This window comes from Leptopilina boulardi, unplaced genomic scaffold (assembly GCF_019393585.1).
Source record: "Leptopilina boulardi isolate dan_hultmark-lab unplaced genomic scaffold, ZJU_Lbou_2.1 LbouV2_266, whole genome shotgun sequence".
In the NCBI taxonomy this organism is placed as follows: Eukaryota; Metazoa; Arthropoda; class Insecta; order Hymenoptera; family Figitidae; genus Leptopilina; species Leptopilina boulardi.
The window spans coordinates 3,402,990-3,430,804 of NW_026137825.1; the positions used below are offsets into that span (position 1 = coordinate 3,402,990).

At 21.2% G+C, this 27,815-nt stretch overlaps 6 protein-coding genes across 13 annotated transcripts in view; 3 read left to right on the forward strand and 3 right to left on the reverse strand.

Moving 5' to 3' along the window:
* Nucleotides 1–27,815, forward strand: part of LOC127281135 (uncharacterized) — a 207,356-nt gene that overhangs the window by 155,358 nt on the left and 24,183 nt on the right. The window lies entirely within an intron of this gene.
* Nucleotides 92–1,181, forward strand: LOC127281150 (39S ribosomal protein L17, mitochondrial). Its single transcript, XM_051304689.1, has 3 exons — nt 92–327; nt 537–747; nt 920–1,181. The coding sequence occupies exons 1-3, from the start codon at nt 124–126 to the stop codon at nt 1,078–1,080; spliced, it is 576 nt and encodes a 191-aa protein (XP_051160646.1). The 5' UTR covers nt 92–123; the 3' UTR covers nt 1,081–1,181.
* Nucleotides 1,182–4,706, reverse strand: LOC127281132 (2-oxoisovalerate dehydrogenase subunit alpha, mitochondrial). The gene is made up of 8 exons (XM_051304658.1): nt 4,561–4,706; nt 4,279–4,437; nt 3,664–3,859; nt 3,191–3,352; nt 2,494–2,638; nt 2,098–2,301; nt 1,579–1,842; nt 1,182–1,390 (listed from the first exon to the last, which is right to left on the reverse strand). The coding sequence occupies exons 1-8, from the start codon at nt 4,612–4,614 to the stop codon at nt 1,309–1,311; spliced, it is 1,266 nt and encodes a 421-aa protein (XP_051160615.1). The 5' UTR covers nt 4,615–4,706; the 3' UTR covers nt 1,182–1,308.
* LOC127281128 (protein adenylyltransferase Fic) lies at nt 5,513–11,612 on the forward strand. The gene is made up of 4 exons (XM_051304655.1): nt 5,513–6,006; nt 7,069–7,741; nt 10,128–10,334; nt 10,670–11,612. The coding sequence occupies exons 1-4, from the start codon at nt 5,793–5,795 to the stop codon at nt 11,031–11,033; spliced, it is 1,458 nt and encodes a 485-aa protein (XP_051160612.1). The 5' UTR covers nt 5,513–5,792; the 3' UTR covers nt 11,034–11,612.
* LOC127281120 (uncharacterized) lies at nt 11,801–27,738 on the reverse strand. Of its 6 annotated transcripts, none has more exons than XM_051304641.1 (9): nt 27,585–27,738; nt 27,061–27,181; nt 16,389–16,560; nt 16,124–16,204; nt 15,668–15,850; nt 15,482–15,528; nt 15,228–15,370; nt 14,930–15,028; nt 14,368–14,723 (listed from the first exon to the last, which is right to left on the reverse strand). In XM_051304641.1, exons 3-9 carry the CDS (start codon nt 16,518–16,520, stop codon nt 14,515–14,517), a joined length of 894 nt encoding a protein of 297 aa, XP_051160598.1. In that variant the 5' UTR covers nt 16,521–16,560; nt 27,061–27,181; nt 27,585–27,738; the 3' UTR covers nt 14,368–14,514. The 6 variants fall into 6 exon arrangements, with proteins under 6 accessions (XP_051160595.1, XP_051160594.1, XP_051160598.1 ...); XM_051304642.1 differs by lacking the exons at nt 27,061–27,181; nt 27,585–27,738 and adding exons at nt 18,360–18,410; nt 18,763–19,015 and having other exon boundaries at nt 14,930–15,007; XM_051304639.1 differs by lacking the exons at nt 27,061–27,181; nt 27,585–27,738 and adding exons at nt 18,360–18,410; nt 18,763–19,012.
* Nucleotides 24,574–26,756, reverse strand: LOC127281121 (uncharacterized). Its single transcript, XM_051304643.1, has 2 exons — nt 26,631–26,756; nt 24,574–26,566 (listed from the first exon to the last, which is right to left on the reverse strand). The coding sequence occupies exon 2, from the start codon at nt 26,553–26,555 to the stop codon at nt 24,747–24,749; it is 1,809 nt and encodes a 602-aa protein (XP_051160600.1). The 5' UTR covers nt 26,556–26,566; nt 26,631–26,756; the 3' UTR covers nt 24,574–24,746.

The following is a 27,815-nucleotide window of genomic DNA, read 5'->3' on the forward strand; positions in this document are numbered from 1 at the left end:
TGAATTTTTTTGATAAAAAGTTACATTTATAAAGTGGATTGAAATCAATATGGGGGTAAATTTTTATTTTTGTATTTTTGTGAGTAGTTTCAGAAGCAGACGACAAACTTTTTAGTTGAAAACATGGCACGACAAGCAGAAGTAAAACATTTATTTCCTAAATTAAAATTTAAAGTTGGTGGTGATAAACATAGAAAATTAAGTAATCCAGATGGACCCGCTGGTAGAATACGTAAAATACAAAAGACATTAACAGCTTTATTTAAATATGAACGTATTGAATTAAATTTCAACAGAGCCGATGAGACAAGAGGTTATGTTGAACTCGTAAGTAGTTTTTCCTTTTTCTTTTTTGTTTATAAATTATATATACTATATTGTTTACTGTAATTTTATTTATAATTAATACATAAATTTAAAAAAATGCTGTTTTAAATATAAAAATCACTTTGTCAAATTTTTTAAAAAAATGTTTTTATTTCCATTTTTTGCGTTAATTTCTATTAATTTTTTCCCCTCCTCTTATTTATGAATAGTTAATTGATAAAGCACGTAAAAATGGACCACACGATAAGGAAACTATGGAATTTGCCGATTTTTATATTCTCGAGAAACAACTTGTTCATAAACTTTTTAAAGTTCTCGTTCCGAGATACGAAAATTACACCGATTCATTTACAAGCTTTTACATGGTACCTAGAGAATGTCCTGGACATTATTTTCAAAGATCAGTTCTCGAACTTAAAGGTAATTTCATAATGAGAATAATTTTTTAAAGTTATTAAATAATTTAAATTTTCCAATAATTTTATTTTATAAATAATATATTTTTTTTTTTTTGATTTTTCTGAATTTTTAATTAATTTTAATTTTCAATTTATTTCAAATTTAATAATTATTGCCTTTTTTTTTTTTGCAGGCAATATTTATCCGAGTTTAGAAATTGAAAATCCAAATACCAAAAATATGATACACAATGTTTTACTTGATGCAGCAAAAAAGGAATATCGATATAAAAAATATAAAGAGATCGCAAAAGATATGGAAAACAATTCTTCTCCCAGTGATGGCGTTAGTTAAAATTGGACTTGTTCTTAAAAATCAAATTTTAATATCTATTATTAATAAAAAGAAAAATCCAAAAAAAAAATAAATAAATAAATAAAAAAGAAACCGCAACATTAGAAAAAAAATAAAATTTATTTCAAGACATTTCTACAAGTGGAGAATTTAGAAATAATAAACATTTGAATATATATATATATATATATATAGAAATTATATTGAATTACAAAGGTGAAAAAAATCCTATTTCAATTCTTTAAACGAATTTAATGGATAATGTTCTCCATATTCCTTCAGATGACTTTCGAGTGACTCCATTTGTTCCCTGAAAAAAAAAGAAAAACCGAGGTAATAAAATTTTTCTACTAAAATTAAATAACACAATTATTTTTTAAATTTTAATTTTAATTAAAAGTAATTTTAAAAAAATCAATAATACCAAATAGAGGTACAAAAAAAAATTAATTTTCAAAATGATGAAAGTTTAATTTCTTTTATTCGATTTTTGTTTACCTAATGTGAGAAGGCATATCGTGATAAACATCGGTAAAAAGTTCCTTCCACGATGGTTTTGGCTTTTTTTCAGCTTCAGAAAAAACTGAAAGTGTTTCATTTCGTTTTGATTTTATTAAATTCGCCTCTTCTTCTTCATTCCAAATTCCCAAATTTTCCAAATAATGACGAAATTTCATTGTTGGCGCATAAGCATTCCATTGGGCAATTTCATTTGCTGATCTATAAGCTGTACTATCGTCCGAAGTACTGTGATGTCCTATTCTACGATAATATTATTTCAATTAATTTTTTTCCACGTTATTAATTTTTATTTTACAATTTTAATATAAATTTTTTTTTTCTTTCAATTTTTCTATCTTTTTTTAATTATGAACTGCATATTTTTAATATATTTGCAAAGAAATTGAAAATAATTGATTTAGAAATATTGAAAATAATTACAAAAATTGAAAAAAAATGATAAAAATTGAAATAAAATACAGAAATTGTGGAAAATAAATAATAAAAAAAACAAACCGATATGTCATTGCTTCTATTAAAACGGGTTTTGAATTATCAATGCAAAAATCTCGGGCATATTTTGTTGCACGATGAACAGCTAAAACATCATTTCCATCAACTCGAAGAGTATTAATCCCATAGGACGGACCTCTTGCTGCAATACCGTCACCTTTATATTGTTCCGAAGTTGGCGTAGAAATTGCATATCCATTATTACGACTAAAATTTTAATTATTACAATTTTTGTTTTTAACACTTTATTCCTTTAATTTTTTTTAAGTACCCGAATTTTCAAAATTTTGTTCTATTTTTTATTTTTACAAATTTAATATTTTTTTAAATATTTTCATTGGATTGAAAGAATTTTAGAATTGTGTTTTTTTTTTGAAAATTCAAAAAAAATATACACACCAGAAAAAAATAATAGGACAATCGAGAGTTGCAGCGAAATTTAATGCCGCATGAGCATCTCCCTCACTCGCAGCACCATCGCCGAAATAACAAATTACACAAGCTTTTTCTTTCGATCTTTTTAAAGCGTAAGCGGCTCCAACGGCTGTTTGAATTAATTTTTTCATTATAAAAACAAATATTTAAATTAAAATCGAATTAAATTTTTTTTCAATAAAATAAAAATTAAATTAATTTTTTAAAACTTTGGAATAAATACACAAAAGAGAAAAATAAAATCTAAAATTAAAAAGAAAAAAAAAATTAAAATGTATTTCGCTAAATAAATTAAAGTGATTTTCAACAAAAATTTAAAAAATTCAATTTTGTAGATTTAGAATTAATAAAAGTATTTTTAATTCTATAGGTAATTAAATTCAAGGGAAAAAAATACTAAAAATTAATTAATAAAAATTTATAATTTATTGAAAACTAATTTGATTAATTTTTTTCCCCAAAGTATTGAAATTTATTAGTTATGGAAGTAAAAAAAAAATTAATTTACAATTTTTTTTTACATAAATAATTTTTGTTAAATTCAAAATTTCTATCATCCTCGGAAAAAAAAATTATATTAATTAATTAAATTAAATAAATTAATTAAATAATTAATTAAATAAATATTAATTAAATTCAATAATAATGCAAAATACTTTACCCTGTGGAAGTTGTGTTGTCAATGGTGAAGAAATTGTGACAAAATTCAATTCTTTCGAACCATAATGAACTGGCATTTGTTTTCCTTTTCCTTTATCCAAATAATTTCCATAACATTGATTTATAAATTCGGAAATTTCAAAACCTCTATAAAGCAAGACACCTGCAATTTTTTTTTAAAATTATAATTTCTATCTATATTTTTAGTTGGAAGTTTAATTTCATCTAATTTTGAAAATTTTTATTATTTAATTTGTTTTTTTTTCATTTAAAAAATATTAATTTCTCAAGGAAAAAATTTTTAATTTTAATTTTAAAAAAATAGTTTTTGGTTTTAAACAATTTCTCTTTATTTTTTCTAATTTCTCTTTCTTTTTTTCAATTTTTCTCTTTTCTTTTTGAATTAATTTTTATTTAAGAAAAAAAAAAGAAGTAATTGAATGTAATTTAAATTCCACGGCCCTTCTCTCTTACCAGCTTCTCTATATTGTGCGTAAACAACATCTTGTAAAGTTAAGGCAGCAGCCGATCCAGTTTGTACAGCTTCTTCACCGGAATTTGTCATATAAAATGAAATTCTACCCTGACGTTGTGATTCGTAAAGAATTTTATCCATTATTCCAATTGTTATCATATTAACATACATTTTCCTCAAAGTTTCATTATCCAACTAAAATAATAAATAAATTTTTCTTTGCAATAAATAAACAAAATCTAAATCTAGCATTAAAAAAAGAATAAAAGAAAATAATAATAATAAATGTATTTTTATAATAAATATTAATTATATTAATTTATATTATAATAAATTATGTAAATTTTTTATTTATTATAATATATACAAAATTTAATATTTTTTTTTTAAATTTATAATATTTAAATATAAATTTATAATTATAAAATAAAATATAAAAATAAATAATACAAAAAAATTATAAATATAATTATTTTAAAATGTAAATTAAAATTGTTAATGAAAATTTAAAAAAAAATCTAATTTTTCTCGTTTTATTTTTTTTTAATAATTTCTTTTTATTCTCATAAATATTTAAAAATAGAAAAATTATAAAAATTATTATAATTTTATACCAAATAATTTTTATCCTCATTTTGTCCAGGTGGTTGTAAAATTCTATAAATTGGAATTGGCTCATAACTTTGGGCATTTGTGAATTTTAAAACATTTGTAAATTTACTTTGTATTCCTAAAAATTGTGGTTCTGTTGATATTGTACTCAACTTCTTTATCTGAAACAATATATTTATTATTAAAACAGCAAAACAAAAAGAAAAATATGTTTTTTTAATATTAAATTTAAATTTGTAAAAAAATTTTTGTTTATGAAAATAATTTTTAAATTACAAACTTACATGACGAGAAAGAATAGAAAATTGAATCTTTTTTAGAATTAATTTAGAAGCCATATTTTTTCACTATATTATATTTACTTCAACTCTCACATAACAACTTTCTTATCTCGCATTCACTGTTGAAATTCTAACGCGACTGAACTATCGCCTCGTGTGACGTATCAAGTATAATATATGAATAAATTAAATTAAAATTTATAATTCCAAACAAATTTTAATTAGTATTTTTTTCGAAAAAAAAAAAATTTTACAGTATTTTTTTTTAAATGAAACAATATTTTTTCAAAATAATAATTTTATTAATGATAATTAATAATTATTTATTAATAATATATTAAATTTTTAATTTTAATTTTTAATTAAATTTTTTTAATTTTTATAAAATAATTAAATAAAAAAATATTTTAAGTTTTAAAAAATTATATTATTTTATTTATTTACATTTTGCTAACAGTTCTTGTTTAATTACTTGATCCAAATTTCTTTATTTTTATATTTTTATATAAATTTTCATTTACAATATTTAGAAATATTAATTTTATTTCATATTTTATTAATTATTACAATAATATTAAAATATAATTTATTGTATGTAAATGTAATTTATTTTTAATTAGAATCAAATTCTATTTAAACTATTTTATTTTATAATTATTTAAAAATAAAAAAAAAATAAAAATTTAAAAAATTCTATTTAAATTATTTTATTTTATAATTATTTAAAATATTTTATAATTTATTTCAAACAGGCGCGCGCTATTTGGGCCAATTATGATTTGATAAATTAATTTCCAATGTAGCTTATAGTTTAATTGGTAAATTTTCAGAAATTGTCCGACAACAAATCCAATCAAATTCAATGTTCTAGGAAACTTTTTCCCCAAATGCTGGCAACACTGTCAGTCCCCCCAATAAGAAACGACCACATGCATTTACCAACATTTACAAAATTCTTTCTATACGTATATACAATAATAGTTATTAGTAGTTTAAATTCATTGATAAACATTTCACAAATACATTGAAAATTTAATATAAGTATCAGCTGACGTTAGGTTTTTTTTTCTGTCATTTGTTTGTATATATATATATATCTATATAACAGTGAATACGGATGTCACGATTGTGTGATGCCACTTGGAGGTTACGTTTTGCAATGTTATTAAATCGTCTTTATAATAAAGTTTATTTATTTAATAAAACAATAAGACTTATGAGAGTGATAGTGAAAAATGATTTCATCATGTCTCAAAGAATGTCATTTAAATTTTCTCAAATTTTTCATCATCTCGAATAATAATACGTGTAAGAAAAAAACTTCAAAACAAAAGTTCGATATGGTTCCAAATAAAATAATTGTTCTATTAGTTTTTTTCTCCGGTATTATTGCCGCATTTATTGGTACACTTTTGCATCGTTATTTTTGTGAGACATACGATTTTACAGGTATGTAACTAATTTTTTTTTCTATTATTATTTTATTATTAAATAAATAAAAACTTTCAATTAACTTTGGAATTTAAGTATGGAAAAAAGTAAATACTATTTTTAATTATTGTTTTTTCTCACGAATTTGAAGAAAGCCGATAAAATGCAACCTAACCTAAAAATTGATTTTTTTCGAAACTTTTTGAAAAAAAAATTACATATAATAATCGTGAATATCTTTCGTTCATTCTGTCCACACCTGAAGTTAGTATTTGTTATAGGTCTTTTGTTTTTTTAAATGTATTGTTTGACTTTATTTTGTGTTGGTTAAAATTTTTCAATGTTTTTTTGGCATTGTTTCGATAATTAATTTTGAATAGAAATTTTAAAAAATAATTGAATTTTATTTTATTTTAAATTGAAAACTTGGTAAATAATTGAATTTTAAATTGAAAATTGGAAAATAATTTAATTTTAGTTGATTGTTGATTGAAAATTTGAAAATAATTAATTTTAGTTGATTGCTGATTGAAAATTTTGATAATAATTAATTTTGACTCGAAATTTTGGAAAATAATTAAATTTTAATTGAAATTTTGGATAATAATTTAATTTAAGTTCATTTTTAATTGAAAATTTCGATAATTAATTTTGAATAGAAATTTTAAAAAATAATTGAATTTTATTTTATTTTAAATTGAAAACTTGGTAAATAATTGAATTTTAAATTGAAAATTTGGAAAATAATTCAATTTTATATATAATTTAATAACATATAATAATAATTTTCATTATTATTATTTAATATGAAATAATATTCTAATAAATTAAAATTATTATTGATAATATTAATCTTTAATTTCTTTATAACAAACAATTAAATACTCAATTTGGCGCGCTTGCGCGCGTTTAATATTGCTAGTATATTCTAAAAGTTTACGTTTCGAAAAATAATTTAATTTAAAATTTCGTACAAATTTTAAAATAATTTAATTGTTTTGCCATATTTTTGTTATATTTATTTACCTCGGGGAAAAATTTTTTCTTTTTTTTTTAAATAACAAAAATTGTTTTTTGCAGGCGGTGTAAAAATATTTTCACCTCTTCCGGGTGAAAATTTCCTCAACACCTACGAGGAGGGTATAATTGAAATAGAAAAAAATTCTCCCAATCTCATTATTGATAAATGGGATTCACATAATAATGCAGCATCCGTATCGGAGGCACTTACATCACTTCATTTGGCACTTGAAATGAAACACACGGGTAAAAAGAAAAAAGCAGTAAAATTATTTCAACATGCAGTTGCACTTGCACCCGAGCATCCCGATATATTAAATCGTTATGGTGAATTTTTGGAATATACAGAAAATGATATTGTCAAGGCAAATGAATATTATGTACGTGCATTAACATATCAGCCAAATCATGAGAGTGCATTGTTAAATCGTGAACGTACGGCAAGAGTTGTTGAGGAACTTGATCGTATTATGTTGAGGCGAATTGATGAGAAACGAAATTCATTATCGGCAATACCCGATAATGATGCGGCATTAATAAGAGCAAAAAAAGAAGCATATTTTCAACATATCTATCATACAGTGGGAATTGAGGGTAATACAATGAATTTGGCACAAACGCGAGCAATTGTTGAGACAAGAACGGCAGTCGCTGGAAAAAGTATCGATGAGCATAATGAAATTCTTGGTCTTGATGCTGCAATGAAATATATTAATGCCACACTTGTTAATAGGTAAATTTTATTTTTTAATTTAGAAAATTTTTTTTGTTTAAATATGTATATTTTTAAGAAGAAGAAAATTAGAAAGAAGAAGAAGAAAGAAAAAAATTTAGAAGATTTTTCTTTAAAGTCAAATTTAAAAATTAAATTAACTTTCTTTCTTTAAATATTAATAAGAAAAATTTTTGTGTTTTTTTAATTTTTAAAAATAAAAATATGCATTTTATCGCATATTAAGTATAAATAATTATATTAATTAATTAATATAATACTAAAATTAATTAATATAATATTGTTATTAATATAATTGATTACAAAGAATTAATAGTATTCAATAAAATTATTAATTAATGCTATTTTTTATACACGTTTTTATTTATTTTTTTATTTAACAATTTTTAAAAGAATTTTTTTATTCTGCAAAAAATTCACAATTATTAAATTTGTAAAATTTTTCTTTAAAGTCGAATTCAAAAATTAAATAAGCAAATTTTCTTCTATATTAATAATAATATTTGTGGTTTTTTATATTTTAAAAATAAAAATTTGCTTTTTGTCGCAAATGAAATATAAATTATTAATTAAAATTATTAATTAATACAATTAATCAAAATTATTAATTAATAATATTCATTAAAATTATTAATTAATACAATTAATCAAAATTATTAATTATAATTATTTATTATTTTTATTTTTTTTTAATAATAACTTACTTTTTCCACCAAAAAATAAAACAATAATAAATTTTCTCAAATTGTAACAAATTTTTTTTTTATTTATTTTCTTTTAAAATAATGAAATTTAAAAAAAAGGAGGAAGTAAAAATTTGAATGAAATGATAATAATTTTTAACTTATTTATTTTTGTTTTACTCAAAAAGAATTATATTTTTAATTATTTTAAGATTTCGAAAACAAAAATTTAGAATATTTAAAAACATTACATTTTTTTTTAAATCTTATAAATTAATAATAGTTATTTTAATTTTACAATAATTTGTTGTTTTCTATTTTTTATTAGTATTCATAAGTTTCTTTATTTCGTATTGTTATTTTTAGTTAATTATTTTGAAATTATTATTATTATTATTATTATTATTATTATTATTATTATTTATATTGTTTTTAAAGTAAAGTTTTCTAAAGTTTTGTAAATTATTTTTTTTCAACTATATTTTTATTAATAATTAGATCAAATGCTCCTGACTGGAATGCGTATAATACAGCTTGCTGCTACTCTGAAAGTGATCGAACTTTTCAAATGTGAGCATTTTTCACAACAATCAGCACACGTTTAATTTCCTTGTCGTAAAATCGACTGATAAAAACGTTAATAAATTTTTTTTTTATATTAGCAAAAAGTTTTCAATTTGAGAAATAAATTTAAAAAAAAAAACAAACAATTTTTATCATTAATTTAAGAAAATATTATTTTTTAAAATAAAGTTATTATAAAATTTTTAAATTAAACAATTATTAATTTTTGTCATTTTAAAGTTATTAAATAGGAATAAATATTAAATTTTTTTTCATTTTCAAGTTATTAAATAAATTATTAAATTGAACAAAAAGGGATATTGATGGGGAAAATTATATTTTAAAACTTAGAAAGTGTAAAATAAATCTAATCTAATCTATTAAATTGAATAAAATATTAATTTTTGTCATTTTAAAGTTATTAAATTTTTATATGTCCATTCGAAAATTTTATTCTTGTTTAAAAATATGAGAAAAAAATTTTTTTTTTTGTTAATATAAAAATTTTAATTATAGAAAAATAGTATTTTTATGACAAGGAATACGTGCACATGAATATTGTGTATTCAGTACTTTCAAAAAAGTTTAAGACTTCAAAAAAAAAATTCTGGAAAAAAAATTTTATTTTTTTTTGATTTTTTATTCTCGATATTAAAAATTAAATTTTTTTTAATCCAGAATTTTTATAAAAAGATACACATAATTATTCTATTGTATATTTGTTGTCTCACAATTTGTATACATGGCAATATTGATGTTTAATGAATTTTATTTCAGTGCTTTTTTTTTATTTTCATTATAGGTATATTTTATATTTAATATTATTTTAATATTTTTTACTTTTTAGTCTTTAATGTAGAAAAATAAGAATGTATTGCAGAAAAATCGTTGATTTTTCTTTGGGGGGAAAAAAAATTAAATTTCTGTTTAATAAAACAAAAAACATTTTTAAATTTTAAGCTGTAACGTGACTGGAGAAATAATTTTTTTTTTTTTTTAAGCTCGTATTGAAATAAAATTTTTGTTTCAAAAATCAATTTCTATTATTCAAGGAAATTTTATTAATTTTTTGGCAAAGAGAGAGAGAGAAAGAGAGAGATTGGTGAATTTTTTCAGTAAAAATTGTTTCCTTTTTTTAGGGTGGGATCAATATCAATAAAGGATATATTGGAAATTCATAGACGAGTATTGGGTCACGTGGATCCTATTGAAGGTGGACAATTTAGACGTACTCAGGTTTATGTTGGTGGACATATTCCACCTGGACCTGGGGATATTCATTATTTAATGGAGGAATTCGCTTCCTGGTTAAATAGCGAGCAAGCTATTAGATTACATCCCGTTAGGTAAGTTATTAATTTATTTTTACTTTCCAAATTATTTTAATTTAAATCTGAAAATCGTTTTCAAAAAAAAAATAAATAAATAAATCGAATATTTTTCTCAGTAAAAAAAAAAATATATACTTTAATTTTGTTGAAGTAAATTATAACGAAAAAATTAATATAATTTTAAATAATTTTTCTAATTAACTTTTTTAAATGTTGATTTTTTAATTTATTATTAATTTAGTTTTTATTTTTATTTCGTGATTTTTCGAAAAAATTTTTTTATTTATAGTTTTCAATAATGTAAATAAATAAATAATTAAAATAAAAATTGGAAAATTATTTTTCTCCAGATACGCAGCTTTGGCTCACTACAAATTAGTGCATATTCATCCATTTTCCGATGGCAATGGAAGAACATCTCGTCTTTTAATGAATATGATTTTAATGCAAGCTGGCTATCCACCGGTAATAATTCACAAACGTCATCGTCATGAATATTATGAAAATTTACAAATAGCAAATGGAGGCGATGTGAGACCATTTGTGAGATTTATCGCTGAATGTACTGAACAAACACTTGATCTATTTCTTTGGGCAACTAGTGAATTTTCCAAACAAGTCCCAGCATTAAGTCAAGACAGTATATCACGCGATAAACAAAATACAATTATTCTTGACGCCGACGATACAAGTGATTTTGATCAAGATTATTGAAATACGTGCAATTTAGATACAAATTCAAATATTGACATTTATCGTCAAAATAAAATGACGAAGAAGAAAATTAGTAAATTACTAGAAAAGTGTGAATTTTTCATAAGGAGAGAAAATCTTTGGAAAAAAAGGTACTATTATTTTTTTTCAAATAATTATTTTTTATGTTTGGTCTTGACTTTTTTCCTGATCAGAACCAATTTTATTAATATCTAAATGTATATAATATATATATATTAGCAATAATGTGTATAAAAATTTTAATCAAGCAAATGCTGATTGTAAATATCGCACAAAAGGCTGTAAGTCCAAAAAACACAAGAGATTTTTTGCAAAAAAAAAAGTGTCCTGAGATTTATATATTTAAATCATATAAATATAGATTTGACTAAATTTCTTTCAAAGAAATTTTAAATAGAAATATTTTAGTCAATTTCTGTTATTTTAGTACTTAATTTAAATTATTTTTATTTATTTGTGACAAATGTCTATTGACATTTTTTATTTCAATTCTTAATTTTAAAAATTAAAAAAACTACGACACCCAAAGATGAATAAAAGAAAATAAATTACAATAAATGGTTTATTTTTTTTACATTTATTCGAATATAAAATATAATTTTTAAGGTTTACAATATTTATATTTATGTTATTCAAAAATATGAAAAGAATATCCTGAAAAATAGTTTTTTTTTACATATTTGGTTTAAAAAATTTTATTTCTTATATTTATATAAGAAAATTAAAAAATCTAAGTTTCTTTTTATAAATTATAAAATCGAAATCGAATATAAAAAAGGCAATTAAACAAATTTGTTTACAATATAAAAAAGACTTGAATTAATGAAAATAATTTTTTTTTTAAACGTATTTTTTTAATTCTTAATAAAATTTCAAAAAATTTTCTCATCATTATCATTATTATCGTCATCTACATTATCAATAATATCAGCAATTTGAAGTGATATTTTTTTAATTAATTTCTTCTTTTTATTATAGTGAGAAGTAATTTTTTCAAATTCCAAAACTTTTTCCTGTAATTTTGTTATTTCCTCAACAGATGAATTTAATTGTTGTCTCAATCCTTCGTTTTCATTTTTAAGATATGAAATATATTTAACAAGAAATGATTGTGAATAATTTTGTTCATTTGAATTCGATAATAATTCAATTTGAGATTCTGATAAAGATTTATTTTCAATTTTTACTTTTGTATTTTGAATTTTTTCTTCATTAAAATCATCATTATCACCAGGTTCGGAAATAACAATAAATGAACATACAGACGATGATGGTGATATAGATTTCACTTTTTGTTCTTCAATATTTTTAATTTTCTCAAACGAAAAATCTTGTTTTAATTTTTTAATTGAATTTTTTTTCTGATATAATTCGACTGAATTATTTTCCTTAGATTCATTTTCACTGAAATTTTTTTCTTTTTCAAATTCAAATTGAAAATTTTGTTTCTCCTCCTTTACATTGAAATAATTATTGTCCTCAAATTCTGATAGTGTAATATTAGAAATTGACATCAAAGATGATGAAATTTTTTCTTTCACACTTTTATTATTTGTTGTTGTAAAAATTACAAAATTCTCATTTTTTATAAATGAAGATGTATTATTAAAAGGTGTATTAATTTGTCCTTGATAAATAATATTAATATTTAATAAATCAAATTTTGAATCAATTGGCATAAGAATGGGACATTTAATTTGTTTCCACTTTTTAAATTGTAGAACATCATCGAAGGGATGCGAGTAAAATAAAATATTCGGTTTTTTATAATCGTGAGATAATAAATATTTTTCGTATGACATTGATTTAAATTCAATATTTAATTTTTTTTCCATCACACATTTTTCACAAAGACTCTCAATAATGTACGTCTCATATTCATGGCCAGTGATTATAATTGTTAATTTTTTTATATTTTCATTGAGATGTAGAAGAAATTCCCAATAATTATTTTCCATAATTTCTGGTTTATAGGAAATTACATCGAAATGAATAATTATTTCCTCGGGAATAGTTTCATTGATTTTTAATAATGCACAATTGAGTTTCGATGCAATATCTGTTAATTTGAATAAATTTGCTTTTAATAATATTGATTGTTGACTATTTGCCTCGGTGTCATTTAATAAAAATGTATAAGTAAGTCGATCAATGTCGCCAATTTTTTTCTTTTCATTAGCAATAAATGGAAAATCAGATGATAAAAATTGTAAATCAATATTTAATTGATTGGCATTTGTTAAAAATTTTAAATAATTATTCATTATTAAACAATTTTTTGAATGTATTTTATCATTTGGATGTTTTTGACAAAAACTTGCCACTGGACAATTGGGACAATTTTTTAATTCCTCTTGCTTTGAATTGAAACAAACAAAACAAACACGTGGACATCGCCACATTGTTAATTCAAGTGGTGTCATTGGTCTTTTTAAATTTTTTATTATTTCTTGACGTAATTCTTCTCTTTTTTTTGTCCAATCAACGCCAAATAGAGAAATAAGCTCCTCATAAATATGTTGTATTTTTTTTTCTTTCAATAATTCTCTTATTGTTTGACAAAATTTTTTATGCATTGACAAATGTTGTAAACGATGATTTTCACTGCAATATGCAATCATATTACATTGACATCGTGTTAATTTTTTTTGCGATTTACAAATATAACATTCATTGGGAAAAAAACGCGCATCCTTTGAATAGTTCATGTTGGGAATTTATTATTTTTTCATTTATCTCCAAATAATTGAAATCTGTAAATAAATATTTTTGTTTCATTTAGAGAAGAAATTTTCTAAAAATTTCCGAATTAGAATTTTCTTTTCTTTTTTATTAAAGTAAAAAATTTTATTTAAATACTTTTTACTTAAAAAATATTAATTGTTTATAATTTAATTTTTTTTTTTTTTTTTTGTTGAAAGTATGAAATAATGATTATTATTTTACTATGAAAATTGATTTTAAATTGCGAAATTTATAATGTCGAATTTCTAAACGATTGGAGATTATTTGTAAGGCAATTTTAACAGAATTTTTCAATTTTTGCAAATTTTTGAAAAAAATTATTTCTATTTGGACAAAGAAAACAAAAACTAATTTCGATATACTAAAAAAAATTCAGTTTTAATTTGCTATAAATAAAATACTATTTAAAAAATTAACGATCAATTTAATTATAAAAAATTTTAATCATAATTTTAATTTTCTCCATTTAATATTGTTCGTTAAATTTTTATTTTATTAATAATAATAATAATAATTGATGGTGGACGTAATAAGAAATTAAATTTCAATTTAATAAAAAAAAAACGTGTTATAATTTTTTGAAAATTCTTTTTCTTTTATTATAATATAAAAAAATTACATAATTCTAGAACAAACTATATAAATGTCAAATATTTAACATAAAATGCAAAATTAAATATATTTATATATATAAATGTATCAAAAAAAAAATTATTTAAGATGAAGAACGTAAATAAGTATTATGATTTTGTAATTCATCAGCAATTCTCTCTAGGCAGGAAATTATTTTTTCTTGCATTTCAATTTTTAATTTCATTTTTCTCTCATTATGTTCCTCAGTTTTTTTCCACATTTGTTCTTTTAATTCTAATTCCCTTCGTTTTAATTCAACTCTTTCTCTTAATAATTGTATTGTAGATTCATCTGCAAAAAAATAATTAATCATTTTTTTTATTATTTAATTAAAATGATGAAATAATTAGGAAATAAATTTTTTTTGTCTTATTAACAAACTTCTTTTTTTTATAGATTAAGAATAAAATTTAATTAAATGCGTAATTTAATAATAATAATTACTATTGTAATAATAATAATAATTATTATTATTTTACAATCTAATTAAAAAATACCTTTTGCTGTTAATTCCTTCGAGTTTCTTGCTTCATTTATTTCAAAAAAATTATCTTCCTCTAATTCATCATCTTCGTCTGCAAATTTATTTTCGGTTCCTTTATAATGTAAATTAAAAAATTTTAATATAACAATTAAAATAATAAAATTTTTTAAGTAAACAAAAAAAAAAAGCAAATTGAAATTTATGGATACAATTTTTTTTTTTATGCAAATTTGAAAATAAACGGAAAAGTTTAAAAGAAAAATATGAAAATGTATTTCAGGATTAGGAATAATTAAACTAATAATGATTACCGTTAAGTTTGCTTTTTTTGCATAATGTAGGAGCAAAATCCATTTTTCTCTTCGCTTCACTTGTTGAAGGCGGCAACAAATTAATAATATCTTTTCTATCATTGTCATCTTCTTCATAATCAGCAAGATAAAATACATTTGGACTAAAAATTAAATTTAATTCGTCAATTGAAATTTTCATTTTTTACTTTTATAACTTTTAGAAATAATCGCCAATATAAAATTATAATCATAATTTTAATTATTATACTTACTTATGTTCCATTTCATGTTCTTGCGTTTCATTTTCATTTATCGAAATCTGAAAGCAAAACAATAATAATAAAAATAATAATTATTTTAATTCAAATAAAAAAAAAATAAAAAAATTCAAAATATTTTTAATTTAAAAAAATTGTTTTCAAATACGTTAAAAGCTCAAATTAAATTAAATTAAATACCTCCTCTTCCTTGATTTTTAATTCATCCACTTCTTTCGTCCTGAGTCTTTCTTTAGGTACAAGTTTTTCTACAATAATTTTTTCAATATCACTCATATGAACTTCTTCCCCTGAATGTTCATTTAATAGTTTTCTTCTATAAAATTCTTTTTCAATTGTCTTTCTTCTCAAGTCCATCCAACACTAAATTATAATTTAAAAAAAAAATATTTTAATTATTTTATTTGTTTTTTCTTCCTCGTGAAGAAAGCTTTGTAGTCATTCAAATTAATTTTTTTTTTTATTTATTATTAAATTATCAACTTTTTATTATTATTAATATTAATACATTATTATTATTATTAAATTTTATTAATTTTTTTCTTTTTAACATTTTTTTTTAAAAGTATTACAAAATTATTTAAAAATTACTTAAAAAATAAGAAAATCAATAAATTTAAATTAGAAAAAAATTACCTTTTTCCAACCGTCGACATCTTTAACTGATCCGCCAACCACGGAATTCAAAATACTTGCCAACTGCACATATAAGTGATCCTAAATAAAAAAAATAAAGGATTTTTTAAATTAATTTTTCTGATTTTTCAGAATTTAGACTGGGAATTTTTTTTTAATGTTATAAATATTCATTAAAAAAGTATTTTTTCTTTTACAAACACGAAAAAAAAAGTTTAATAATTTTTTAAAGACATTTTACAAAAACAAAAGTTTATCAACTTACAGCCGTTTGTTTATAGTTGTTTCTATTAATTTTTCCCGCTGCCAAGTCTCTATGTTGGAGCATAAATTCAATAAGTTTCTCTTTTTGCTCGCCATTAATGTGCTTATAATTTTTAACGGGTGTCATCTTCATTCAGTCTTTTTTAAAATTATTTTTTTTTTTTAATTACTATCTGTAGAGAGAGAAAAAAAAATTTGGAAATAAACAAATCGTACCGTTGTCAAGGATACACAATATTCTTAATTACTAATTTCCGTTCGATAATAATAAAAAAAAGTAAAATAAAAAAAATTATAAAAAATAGAAAAAATAAATTAAAATATAATATAAAAATTACAATAAAAAATCACTATTTTATTATAATAGTAATTTTTTAAATTACAAAAATCTAAAATTAAATATACTTATTACAAAATAATTATTACAATTACAAAAAAATTTAAATCAAATAAAAATTTCATTGCCTTTGATTAAATTTTTTAAATTAAAATAAAAAAAAAATTGATTCCTTACAAAACAAAAGAAAATTTGTTTCATTCAAATAATAAATTATTTCATCAAGTTTAATTGGTTTAAATAAATATTTTGGTTAACTTGTTATTTAAAAAAATTTTTTTAATAATATTCTATATTTAATAATTAATTTATAATAAAGTCTAAATTAATTAAAAAATATATATATATCACATATTTAAAACTACAATTTATCCATCGAAAGGTTACTTCACCTTCAACATTTTTTCTTTTTTAAATTCTCTGCAATAAAGAAGAAACACTCACTACACTTATTATTGTCTATAGACACAAAAAATCACATCACCGACACGAGAAAATTTTATTTAACAGTCGTAGATAAAAAAAACAGCATTGTAAATTACGCATGTTTTTTTTTTTTTGCATTTTGACACCACGTATTTATTTGAGAAAACCAAATAAGTTTTTTTTCTAATTAAAAAATAATTTTAAATTCAATTAAATAATTTGATTAAATGAAACAAATTTTTGCATTCTGTAAATTATTTTTAACTAAAAATAAAAGACAGTAAAATTTGAATGAACAAAAGAGACTAAACTAAATTTTTTTTATTTTATTTATATTTTGTAATTTAATTTTATATTTATATATAATTTATATATTTATTTTATATTTAATATTTTTTTGCTTTCTATACAAAATAAAATATGATAATTAAACTGTTTGGTTAAGTCAAATAAATTTTTTATCCCTGAGTGCGTGTGTGTATGTGTGTGTTTCACACCAAGAGAAAAAAAAATAATGTAAAGCCGACACCTTTAAAGTAATTATAATAAATTTTGAAAAAAACCACGTCCCGAAAAAAAGAAACAGATATCTATATACATAAATATTTTACAAAAATATTATTATTATATAAATCTTATATAGTTCCTTAAAAAAAAATTCATAACTTAATTTTTTCATTATATCGAAATTAAAATTTAATTTTTAATTTCTTTGTCCAAATTATTTTGAAAATTAAGAAAAGAAAAAAGTAAATATTAGTATTAGTAAAAGTGAGAAAGTAAAAAAAAAAGTAGTGAAAGTGTATAAAATACGAACGCTCCCTTGAAATATTTTTAAAATTTATAAATTTTTATTAAAAATACCAAATAATATTTTTTTTCCCCTCTAATAATTTAATTGTTGCCGTTTTTTTAAATAATTAATTAATTAATTAATTAAAAATTCATTAATTTTTAATTTATTAAATTATCATTATTATAAAAAAAATTCAAATTTAAAAAATAAAATTACAACAAAATAAATAAAAATTTTTGTATATTTAATTTTAATGTTTAATCGAAACAAAATGTTTTTAAATAATTTTTCTATTCAATACTAATTTTGAAATTGAAAATTAATTAAATTTTATGTACTGGAATTAAAATTTTGAGTGTTAATTAATAATAATAATAATAAAGCATTGAAAAAGGAAAAAAACATTTACTGACATCTATGTGGTGAACTACGCCCATCAATTGCATTATCGATAATGTCTCTTCCTATTTTACAACAAACGGGAAAATTGTATTATATATATATATACATATGTCTATTATATTAATTATAAAATTCAATTAATTAAAAATTCGACATTATGAATTCAAAAAAAAAATATGGGATACAAATTTTTAAAATTATTTAAATTCTAAAGAAAAATCAAAAATATAATTCACATATGAATTCTCGGATAACAGTACTTTAATTTTTACAGACACGTATAAATAAAAAAAAAATAAATAGAATTATTCATTTCGAAAGCTAATTAAGAAAAGAGATACTATAAATTTTAGATTTACTTTCTTAAAAAATAATTTTATTAAATATAATAGAATAAAATGATAGTTTACTTACGTTCAACAACAATCAACAAAGGTCTTTGCTACATAGAATATAATGACAACACAGTATTCTTACTCCGATTGTTAGTTCAATATAATGGAAATTTAGTGTTATATTTTAATTAGAAGAAACTTCCACTTTTATATTATTAATAATTCCATCAATTTACATCCCAATTTAATAATTTATACATTAAATATAAAAGACGTAATCATGATATTATACATGTCAAATTAGACATTTAACTGTATTTTCTCAACTCTAGCGCCGTCTTGCGGATTTTTTGTGGAATTTCTTACATAATTTTTTAGTTTACCTTTAAACAATGCAGATAAGAGAGAAATAGATGTTACCAATTGGTATGAAAAAAAAACCGGTCGGTAAAAAATAGAAATTAAATCTGACCTTGAAAATTGTGATTTTATTTTTTGCCAGTATGTGAATTTATATATAATTATAATACGTATATAATTATAATTAAAATACATATATAATTATAATTAAAATACATATATAATTATAATTAAAATAAATTACGTTTTACGATAATACGAGGCACAGAATTTTTATAGTTACGGCCCTGTTATATTTGAAATCAACCAATAGAATGAGCGCTTTGCTCTGGTACTTTTAGGAAGCTCGGGGAAGCCCCTTAATTGAATTTCGAATTTTGCGAATATCAGGAACGTAACTAGTAATCTCGTGAACTAAAACTAAATTATAATCTTCATCAAAAATATTGGTTTTATCAATCAAATAAAACTAAACGTAAAATTAATTTTACTAATTGTAAATTTTAAAAGTAAATAATTTTTATTTATAATATTAAATAAACTGTATTTAAATAAATAATTTCTGTATTTTTAAAAAAATTCCATTTAATTAACCTAAATAATAATTATTTAAAAATATATTTATTTTATAACAGTCGATTATTATTTGAATCAGATAAATTTTTTTGCAATGTAATTTTTAGTTTTTCAGTATTTCAATTTTTAAATTTCTTTTTTGCGTTCCAGTGTCATCTAATTTTTTTTTTATCTTGCAAATTAAATTATAAAAAGAAAAATTGATTTAAATAATTTTGTAAATTAACAAAATATACCAAATGTAATGCAAAAAAAATTTTACTTATATAAAATAGTTATTGATTTTATTTTTATTTTTACTACGTCAATGCAAATTACAATTTTTATGATTGTTATTGATATTTTCTTTTGATAATTCAAAGTTTTTTCTTATAAATGCATCGCGAGAGATTATTGTCAAAGTACAAACATCAAATTTCCATTATTTTCAAAGATCTTTTCTATTGATAATAATTGAAAAAAATATCGGTTCAATATTTTACGAAAGAAAATTATTGTAACAGAAAACTAAGTTTCCTCTTCCATTGCAGAGGGTAAAAAAAATAGTGTAACGAATTTTTTCAAAAACGAAAAAAAGAATTAAAACAGTAAGTATTTTTTTACTATCTGTAATTGAAATTTGAATTTTGTGATTTAGTTTTTTTTAAATGCTTAATAAAAAAAAAATAAAAAAAAATTTACCTAATTAAATTTTTGGAAATAATTTTCTCATTTCAGAAATAAAAAAAAAATGGCATCGATGATCTTTGTATCGTTCGTTTTGCTTATTTTTGGAAATGACGGATTCTCACAACAAAGTGAATTTCACACATCTCTAATTGAAAAAATAACAAATGATTCAAGAATTAGACAAATTTTGTTTATACAAAACAAAAGTGATGAATCACATGATTTGTCAATAAAAACAAAATTTCCATCTGTAATAGTTGATTATTTGAATGCAACAGAAAAATTAGGTCTAGAATTGAGTGAATTGTTAATGTTTAAAAATTCTCGATCAACGTTAATTGTAATAAATTTGACGTCATTAAAATTTGAAACAAACAATTTGGAATTATTAAAATTTCTACTTCAACTCGTTCATACGGAAGAGAGACCAAAGATTTTAATAATAAAAAAAGTAACGACAAATTATCGAAAAATTCTCAAATTTTTGTGGTTGAAAAATTTTTTGGATGTGACAATTTTAGAAATGATTGAGGCAAAAGAAGGCAATGGAAAATTGATTTTTGACTTGAATACCAAAACGATAATACAACATTATTACAATCCATTCACTGAAAGATTTATTAAACGCAAATTTTCAATGGAAATGGATTTGTTTCCTGATAAATTGAAAAATCTTCACAAATATCAAATGAAAGTGGGATTTTTTCATTTTCCACCTTATCTCACAATTATTCGAAACAAATCAGTATTGAAATTAGATGGTCCAGATTATCATCTTGTGAAGATACTTTCTGAAACAATGAATTTTAAAATTTCACATGTAATTTCAAATAAAACAAGTTGGGATGTGAATTCTTGTATTAAAGAAAACAATACTGGTCTAAATCATGCGTTGATATACAATAAAATTAATTTTATTGGCGTTCAATCGGGAATGTTTGATTCATGTTTTAGAAAATTTATCAAACATATTGATAATAATTTGGAATTTATGGCAATTTCAGCAGTAACGCCAATTTTATCAACAGAAATTACTCAACAATTAGTTGAATGGAAATTGTTACTTTTATTCTCCGTTATTTTATTATTGGGAATAACATGGTTTTTTCCACGTTTTTTCAAATTTGAAACAAATAATTGGCAAATATTGAATTTATTTGGAATAATGCTTGGAATATGTGTTCCACGACAACCTCGTACATTTGCAGAGAGAATTATTTTTGCAAGTATGCTTATCACTTGCTTTTTTCATTCGTCAGTAATTTTCACCGCATTTACAAGTATTAATATACAAATGAAAGAACAGTCATTAATTGATTCGTTAAATGATTTATATTCGTCAAATTTAACGCCAGTAATTTATTCAAATATGTTATCAATTTTTAAACTTGATGATGTAAATGTGGCAAATTATGTAAAGAAAGCAAATTCTAATGTTGCCAATACAGATAAAAAATGTATCGATTATTTGTTGATGCATAAAAATATCACTTGCTTTATGCGATCAACAAAAATTGATTTTTCAATAAGTGTTAGTAAAAAAAAACATGGCCATCCAATGATGCATAAAGTAAAAGAAACATTAGAAAAAATGATTCCTTGTTTTCAGAGTGAAGCAGGTTCACCATATGTGACAAAATTTAAAAAAATGCTCATTCGAATTCAAGAGTCTGGTGTTTTGAAAAAATGGCAAATTAATTATTTGAACGTCGATGAGAAACCAACTATGGCTGAAATTTTACTTACAGACAATGATTCATCAAATTTACAAATTCGACAAAATATGCTTTTTATTATTGTTTTTGGCTTCACTTGTTCGATAATCACATTTATTGGAGAATTATTTGTACATAATTTTAAATTATTTCGCTAAATTTCTGAAGAATTTGTTTATTTTCAGAATTTTAGAACTTTGTTTATCTGATTTTCAATTAAATTAATGTTTTTATATTAGATATTTATCCTTCACATATGTATATAGAAGAGAAAAAGTATAAATAAATATTGCTATTAATTTTGAATAATAATTATTTACCAGGTACAAAAAAAATAATTTTAGTCGATTTATATTCCAAAAAAAAATCGATTTTTTTTTTATTTTAACAAAATTTAATTGGTTAATAAATATTTTACTTTAAATAACTAATGTTATTAGATATTAAATTTATTTTATTAATTCTGTAATGAGAATAATTCTATAATGAATATTATCAAGAAAATTTATTTCTATTTCATAATAGAATTAAAAGACAAATTTTCAAAATTTTATTTAAGGCCATCCGGGAGAAAATAATGGTTTTGTAGATTTCTTCTCATTTGAAAAAAATTGAATATTTTAGGTTGTAATTTTTTGGAAATAATAGAGGAAGGTACCCTGCCAGGGGCTCTTCTCGGAATTTTGCAAAATCTTGATAAATAATTATTGAAAAAAATGTTTAAACATTGGCAAAAAGGGGTTTCGTAAATTACTTCTCATCTTTAAAGGATAAAGTATTTCGAGTTGGCATTTGGAGGAATAATAGAGGAAGGGTCACTGAGTGGGGCTCTTCTCCATTTTTGCAATAATATTGTGAGGAAATTATTTTATTAAAGATTTAAAGTGGAGTAATTTGGGGTAAGTTAGTTCAGCAGCGGCCACTAGCTAAAATTGGCGCCACCTTCTGGGCCACTGACACATAGATTCAATGTCTGTGTGCTCGCCTCCCCTACTGTTCCCACTTCTGTCAAAAATCCAACTTTTATAATCACGATTTTCAATACTTTTCAACAAAATTACTTGTAAAAATGGAGATGATTCTTAATCAGCTCGCCCTCATCTAATTAATCCGACAAATCCGAACAAGATATTTCAAGTTATTTACGAGTAATATCTCGCGCGGGAAAACACTTTTAGGTTAGGGATTTTTCCCGGATGGCCTTAAGTAGAACAAATTTCTAAAAAAAATTCTTAAAATTCCATTTTTATAATTTTTTTTAAGTCTGATTTAATCAATTTCTTCGAATTAACAAAATTTTGTCATAGTTTTTAGTTTTTGATAGTAAAAAAAAATTTCTGATAATACTTAATCAAATTTTAGATTTTTAAATAAAAATTTTTTTTTAAATAAAAATAATTTTGGAAGAGTTAAAGTTGAAATTTATAGAAATATAATTGAATTTCAAAAGATTTTATTAATTTTCAGACAATAATTAAATTTTACAGAGCTAAAAATAATTTATCAAATAATTTTAGATGTTTTTTAAAAGTATGTAATTAAATTTCAAGTGATTTTTAATTAAAAATTTTTGATTTCACTTAAAAATTTATTAGAAATTGCAAACAAAAATAAAATAATTTGAAAACCATTTTTAAGTGAAAAATAGTTTCAGATAATTGAATTTTCAAAGAATATTATAAACATCATTAAAAATAATTGAATTTCAGGAGATTTATAACTGAAATTATTAAATTTCCAATTTATTAGAATTTATTAGAAATCACATAAAAAAAATTGCATTCCAAAAGTTTTTAATTAAAAAAATGATTGAATTTTCGAAAAATATTATAAAAATCATTTCAAATAATTGAAATTTTTGCAAATAATTGAATTTCAAATAATTTTGAATTAAAATTTGATAATTTTATTTGCTAATTTTTTTTTGAAAATTATAAACAATTATTAAATTTCATAAAAACTTTAATTAAAAAATAATTTAAGATAATTGAATTTTCAAAGAATATTATAAACATCATTAAAAATAATTGAATTTCAGGAGATTTATAATTGAAATTATTAAATTTCCAATTTATTAGAATTTATTAGAAATCACATAAAAAAAATTGCATTCCAAAAGTTTTTAATTAAAAAAATGATTGAATTTTCGAAAAATATTATAAAAATCATTAAAAATAATTGAAATTTTTGCAAAATAATTGAATTTCAAATAATTTTGAATTAAAATTTCATAATTTTATTTGCTAATTTTTTTTGAAAATCATAAACAATTATTAAATTTCATAAAAACTTTAATTGAAAAATAATTTAAGATAATTGAATTTTCAAAGAATATTATAAACATCATTAAAAATAATTGAATTTGAGGAGATTTATAATTGAAATTATTAAATTTCCAATTTATTAGAATTTATTAGAAATCACATAAAAAAAATTGCATTTCAAAAGTTTTTAATTAAAAAAATGATTGAATTTTCGAAAAATATTACAAAAATCATTAAAAATAATTGAAATTTTTGCAAAATAATTGAATTTCAAATAATTTTGAATTGAAATTTGATAATTTTATTTGCTAATTTTTTTTTTAAATTATAAACAATTATTAAATTTCATAAAAAACTTTAATTGAAAAATAATTTAAGATAATTGAATTTGAATAAAGAAGATCATTCAAAAGAAATTCACTATGAATTCGGTTTAAAAAAAAAAAAAAATTAAATTTTACATAAACTTCAAAAGTCAATTAAAAAAAATTACGCATAAGTAATTCGCCAATAAATGTGAGCATCGAACAAGTGAAGCCAAAAACCAAAATAAAAAGCATATTTTGTCGAATTTGTAAATTTGCTGCATCGCTATCAGAAAGAAAATCATCAGCCATTGTAGTTTTTTTCGAGATGCTTTTTAAATATTTATCATTCAATTTATAAGCAATTCCTACTTCTTGTAATCTTGAAAGTATCTTCTTAAAATTTGTCTCAAATGGAAAACCTGGTTCACATTTCAAGAAACTCATTGAATCTGATACATATTCTTTAACTTTTCGCATTGCAACACTAATTTGTTCTTTATTAGCATTATTTATTGCCAAATCAGCTTGGACTGTTCGCATAAAACAAGTGATATTTTTATACTTCATTAAATATTCAATACAATCCTGATTAGTCATGTCAATATTAGAACTTGCTTTCTTTACATAATTTGCCACCGTCAAATCGTCAAGTTGAAAAAGATTTAACATATTTTTATGAATAACTGGCGTGAAATTTGATGAATATAAATCATTTAATGTATCAATTCCTGCATCTGATTTCATTTGTAAATTAATACTTGTAAATGCGGAGAAAATTACTGACGAATGAAAAAAGCAACTGATAAGCATACTTGCAAAAATAATTCTCTCTGCAAATGTACGAGGTTGTCGTGGAACACATATTCCAAGCATTATTCCAAATAAATAAATTAATTGCCAATTTTGTGATTTTAATTGTACAAAACGTGGAAATAGCCAAGTTATCATAAGTAAAAAAGTGACTGACAACAAAAGAGATAATTTCCATTCAACTAAACGTAGAGTAATTTCATTCGATAAAGTCGGTGTTATTGCTGAAATATAGATCTTTCCAAAATTGACCTCAATATATTTTGTATATTTTTCATAACAGGGAACTATTATTCTACCAGATTGAACACCAACAAAATTAATCTCATTGTATATTAAAGCACGAGTAAGGCCAGTATTGTTTTCTTTAATACAAGAATTCACATCCCAACTTGTTTTATTTGAAATAACATGTGAAATTTTAAAATTCATTGTTTCAGAAAGTATCTTCACAAGATGATAATCTGGACCATCTAATTTCAATACTGATTTGTTTTGAATAATTGTGAGATAAGGTGGAAAATGAAAAAATCCCACTTTCATTTGATATTTGTGAAGATTTTTCAATTTATCAGGAAACAAATCCATCTCCATTGAAAATTTGCGTTTAATAAATCTTTCAGTGAATGGATTGTAATAATGTTGTATTATCGTTTTGGTATTCAAGTCAAAAATCAATTTTCCATTGCCTTCTTTTGCCTCAATCATTTCTAAAATTGTCACATCCAAAAAATTTTTCAACCACAAAAATTTGAGAATTTTTCGATAATTTGTCGTTACTTTTTTTATTATTAAAATCTTTGATCTCTCTTCCTTATGGACGAGTTGAAGTAGAAATTTTAATAATTCCAAATTGTTTGTTTCAAATTTTAATGACGTCAAATTTATTACAATTAACGTTGATCGAGAATTTTTAAACATTAACAATTCACTCAATTCTAGACCGAATTTTTCTGTTGCATTCAAATAATCAACGATTATAGATGGAAATTTTGTTTTTATTGACAAATCTTGTGTTTCATCAGTTTTGTTTTGTATAAACAAAATTTGTTTAATTCTTGAATCATTTGTTATTTTTCCAATTAGAGATGTGTGAAATTCACTTTGTGGTGAGAATCCGTCATTTCCAAAAATTAGCAAAACGAATAATACAAAGATCAACGATGCCATTTTTTTTATTTCTGAAATAAAATAATTAAATAAATAATTTATTTCTCTACCCCAGGATATTTACAAACTTCTCACCTTTGTTAATTATAAACAATTATTCCGCTCCTTTTTTTTCCAACGATGAAATAAAATAATTAATTATATTTGTAAAAAGTATAAAATAAGTAAAAAATTAATTATAACCTTTTTGTTTAATTTTGCGTTCTTGTTGTGATTCAGAGTGAATAATATTTTCCAAATGAAGGTAAGAATTTATTTTATTCTGCTTTTTCTATTCAATCAAATTTTCAAAATATCAATAGAAAAAAATCTTAAGAAAAGAAAATATTCAATTTGTCGTATTTTATAAAATTGCTTTACAATTTTACCATATTGATCTTTACATATTTCAACATTTGATTTTTCGAGTTCAAGGTAACTAGAATTTTTTTTTTTTTTTTCAATACCTATATCGATTTGTCAATAAGAGTTACTGTTTTAGTTAAATAGAACATAATTATCTTACCTATTTTTTTAAATATTGAAAAAATAGAAAATATTTTTAAAAAATCCAAACTTTAATTGTAGCTCAAAATCCGTTGATCCAATAAAAAAAAAGTCCGACTTCCTTTTTTGTTCACAACTTCCTGGTTAAAAATTTGGCGTTATTACCAAGAAAAAAAAAATTAAAAAATAGAAAATTTTTCAAAAATCCAAAATTTATTTGAAAATTACAATAGAAATCAATGGAATTAATAATTAATGTTATATTAACTAAATTTCAACGATTAGGAAATATATTATCTTTTAGAAATATTTATAAATAATTTGCTTATTTTTATTTAAATTGACAACAGTTTTTAACAAAAATTTAACTTCCTAATTTAAAATCTAGAATTTTTTTTTTACCTTTTTACTAAAAATAATAACAATACGAAATATTTCAGTATTTAAAGTTAAATAATAATATCGAAATCACAAATTCTATTGATGATCATAAATAAAAACAAAAAAAAAATTATTTTTAGGTTATGATTGTTGTCAACTTACAGTTTCCAATTCGTGATACATTTTTATATTCCTGTCACATTCATGATAATATCTAAATCAAAATACTTTTTTCCCTGTTTTATTACACTGCTTATTAATTAAAAACAAATTGAATATGTTGAAAAATTCCATCAAAACTTGTGTATAAATTTACTTTATTTACAAACAAAGAAGTAATTTCCACTATTCCGACTATTTCACGCATTTTTGGCGGTAACTTCCTGCGGAGAT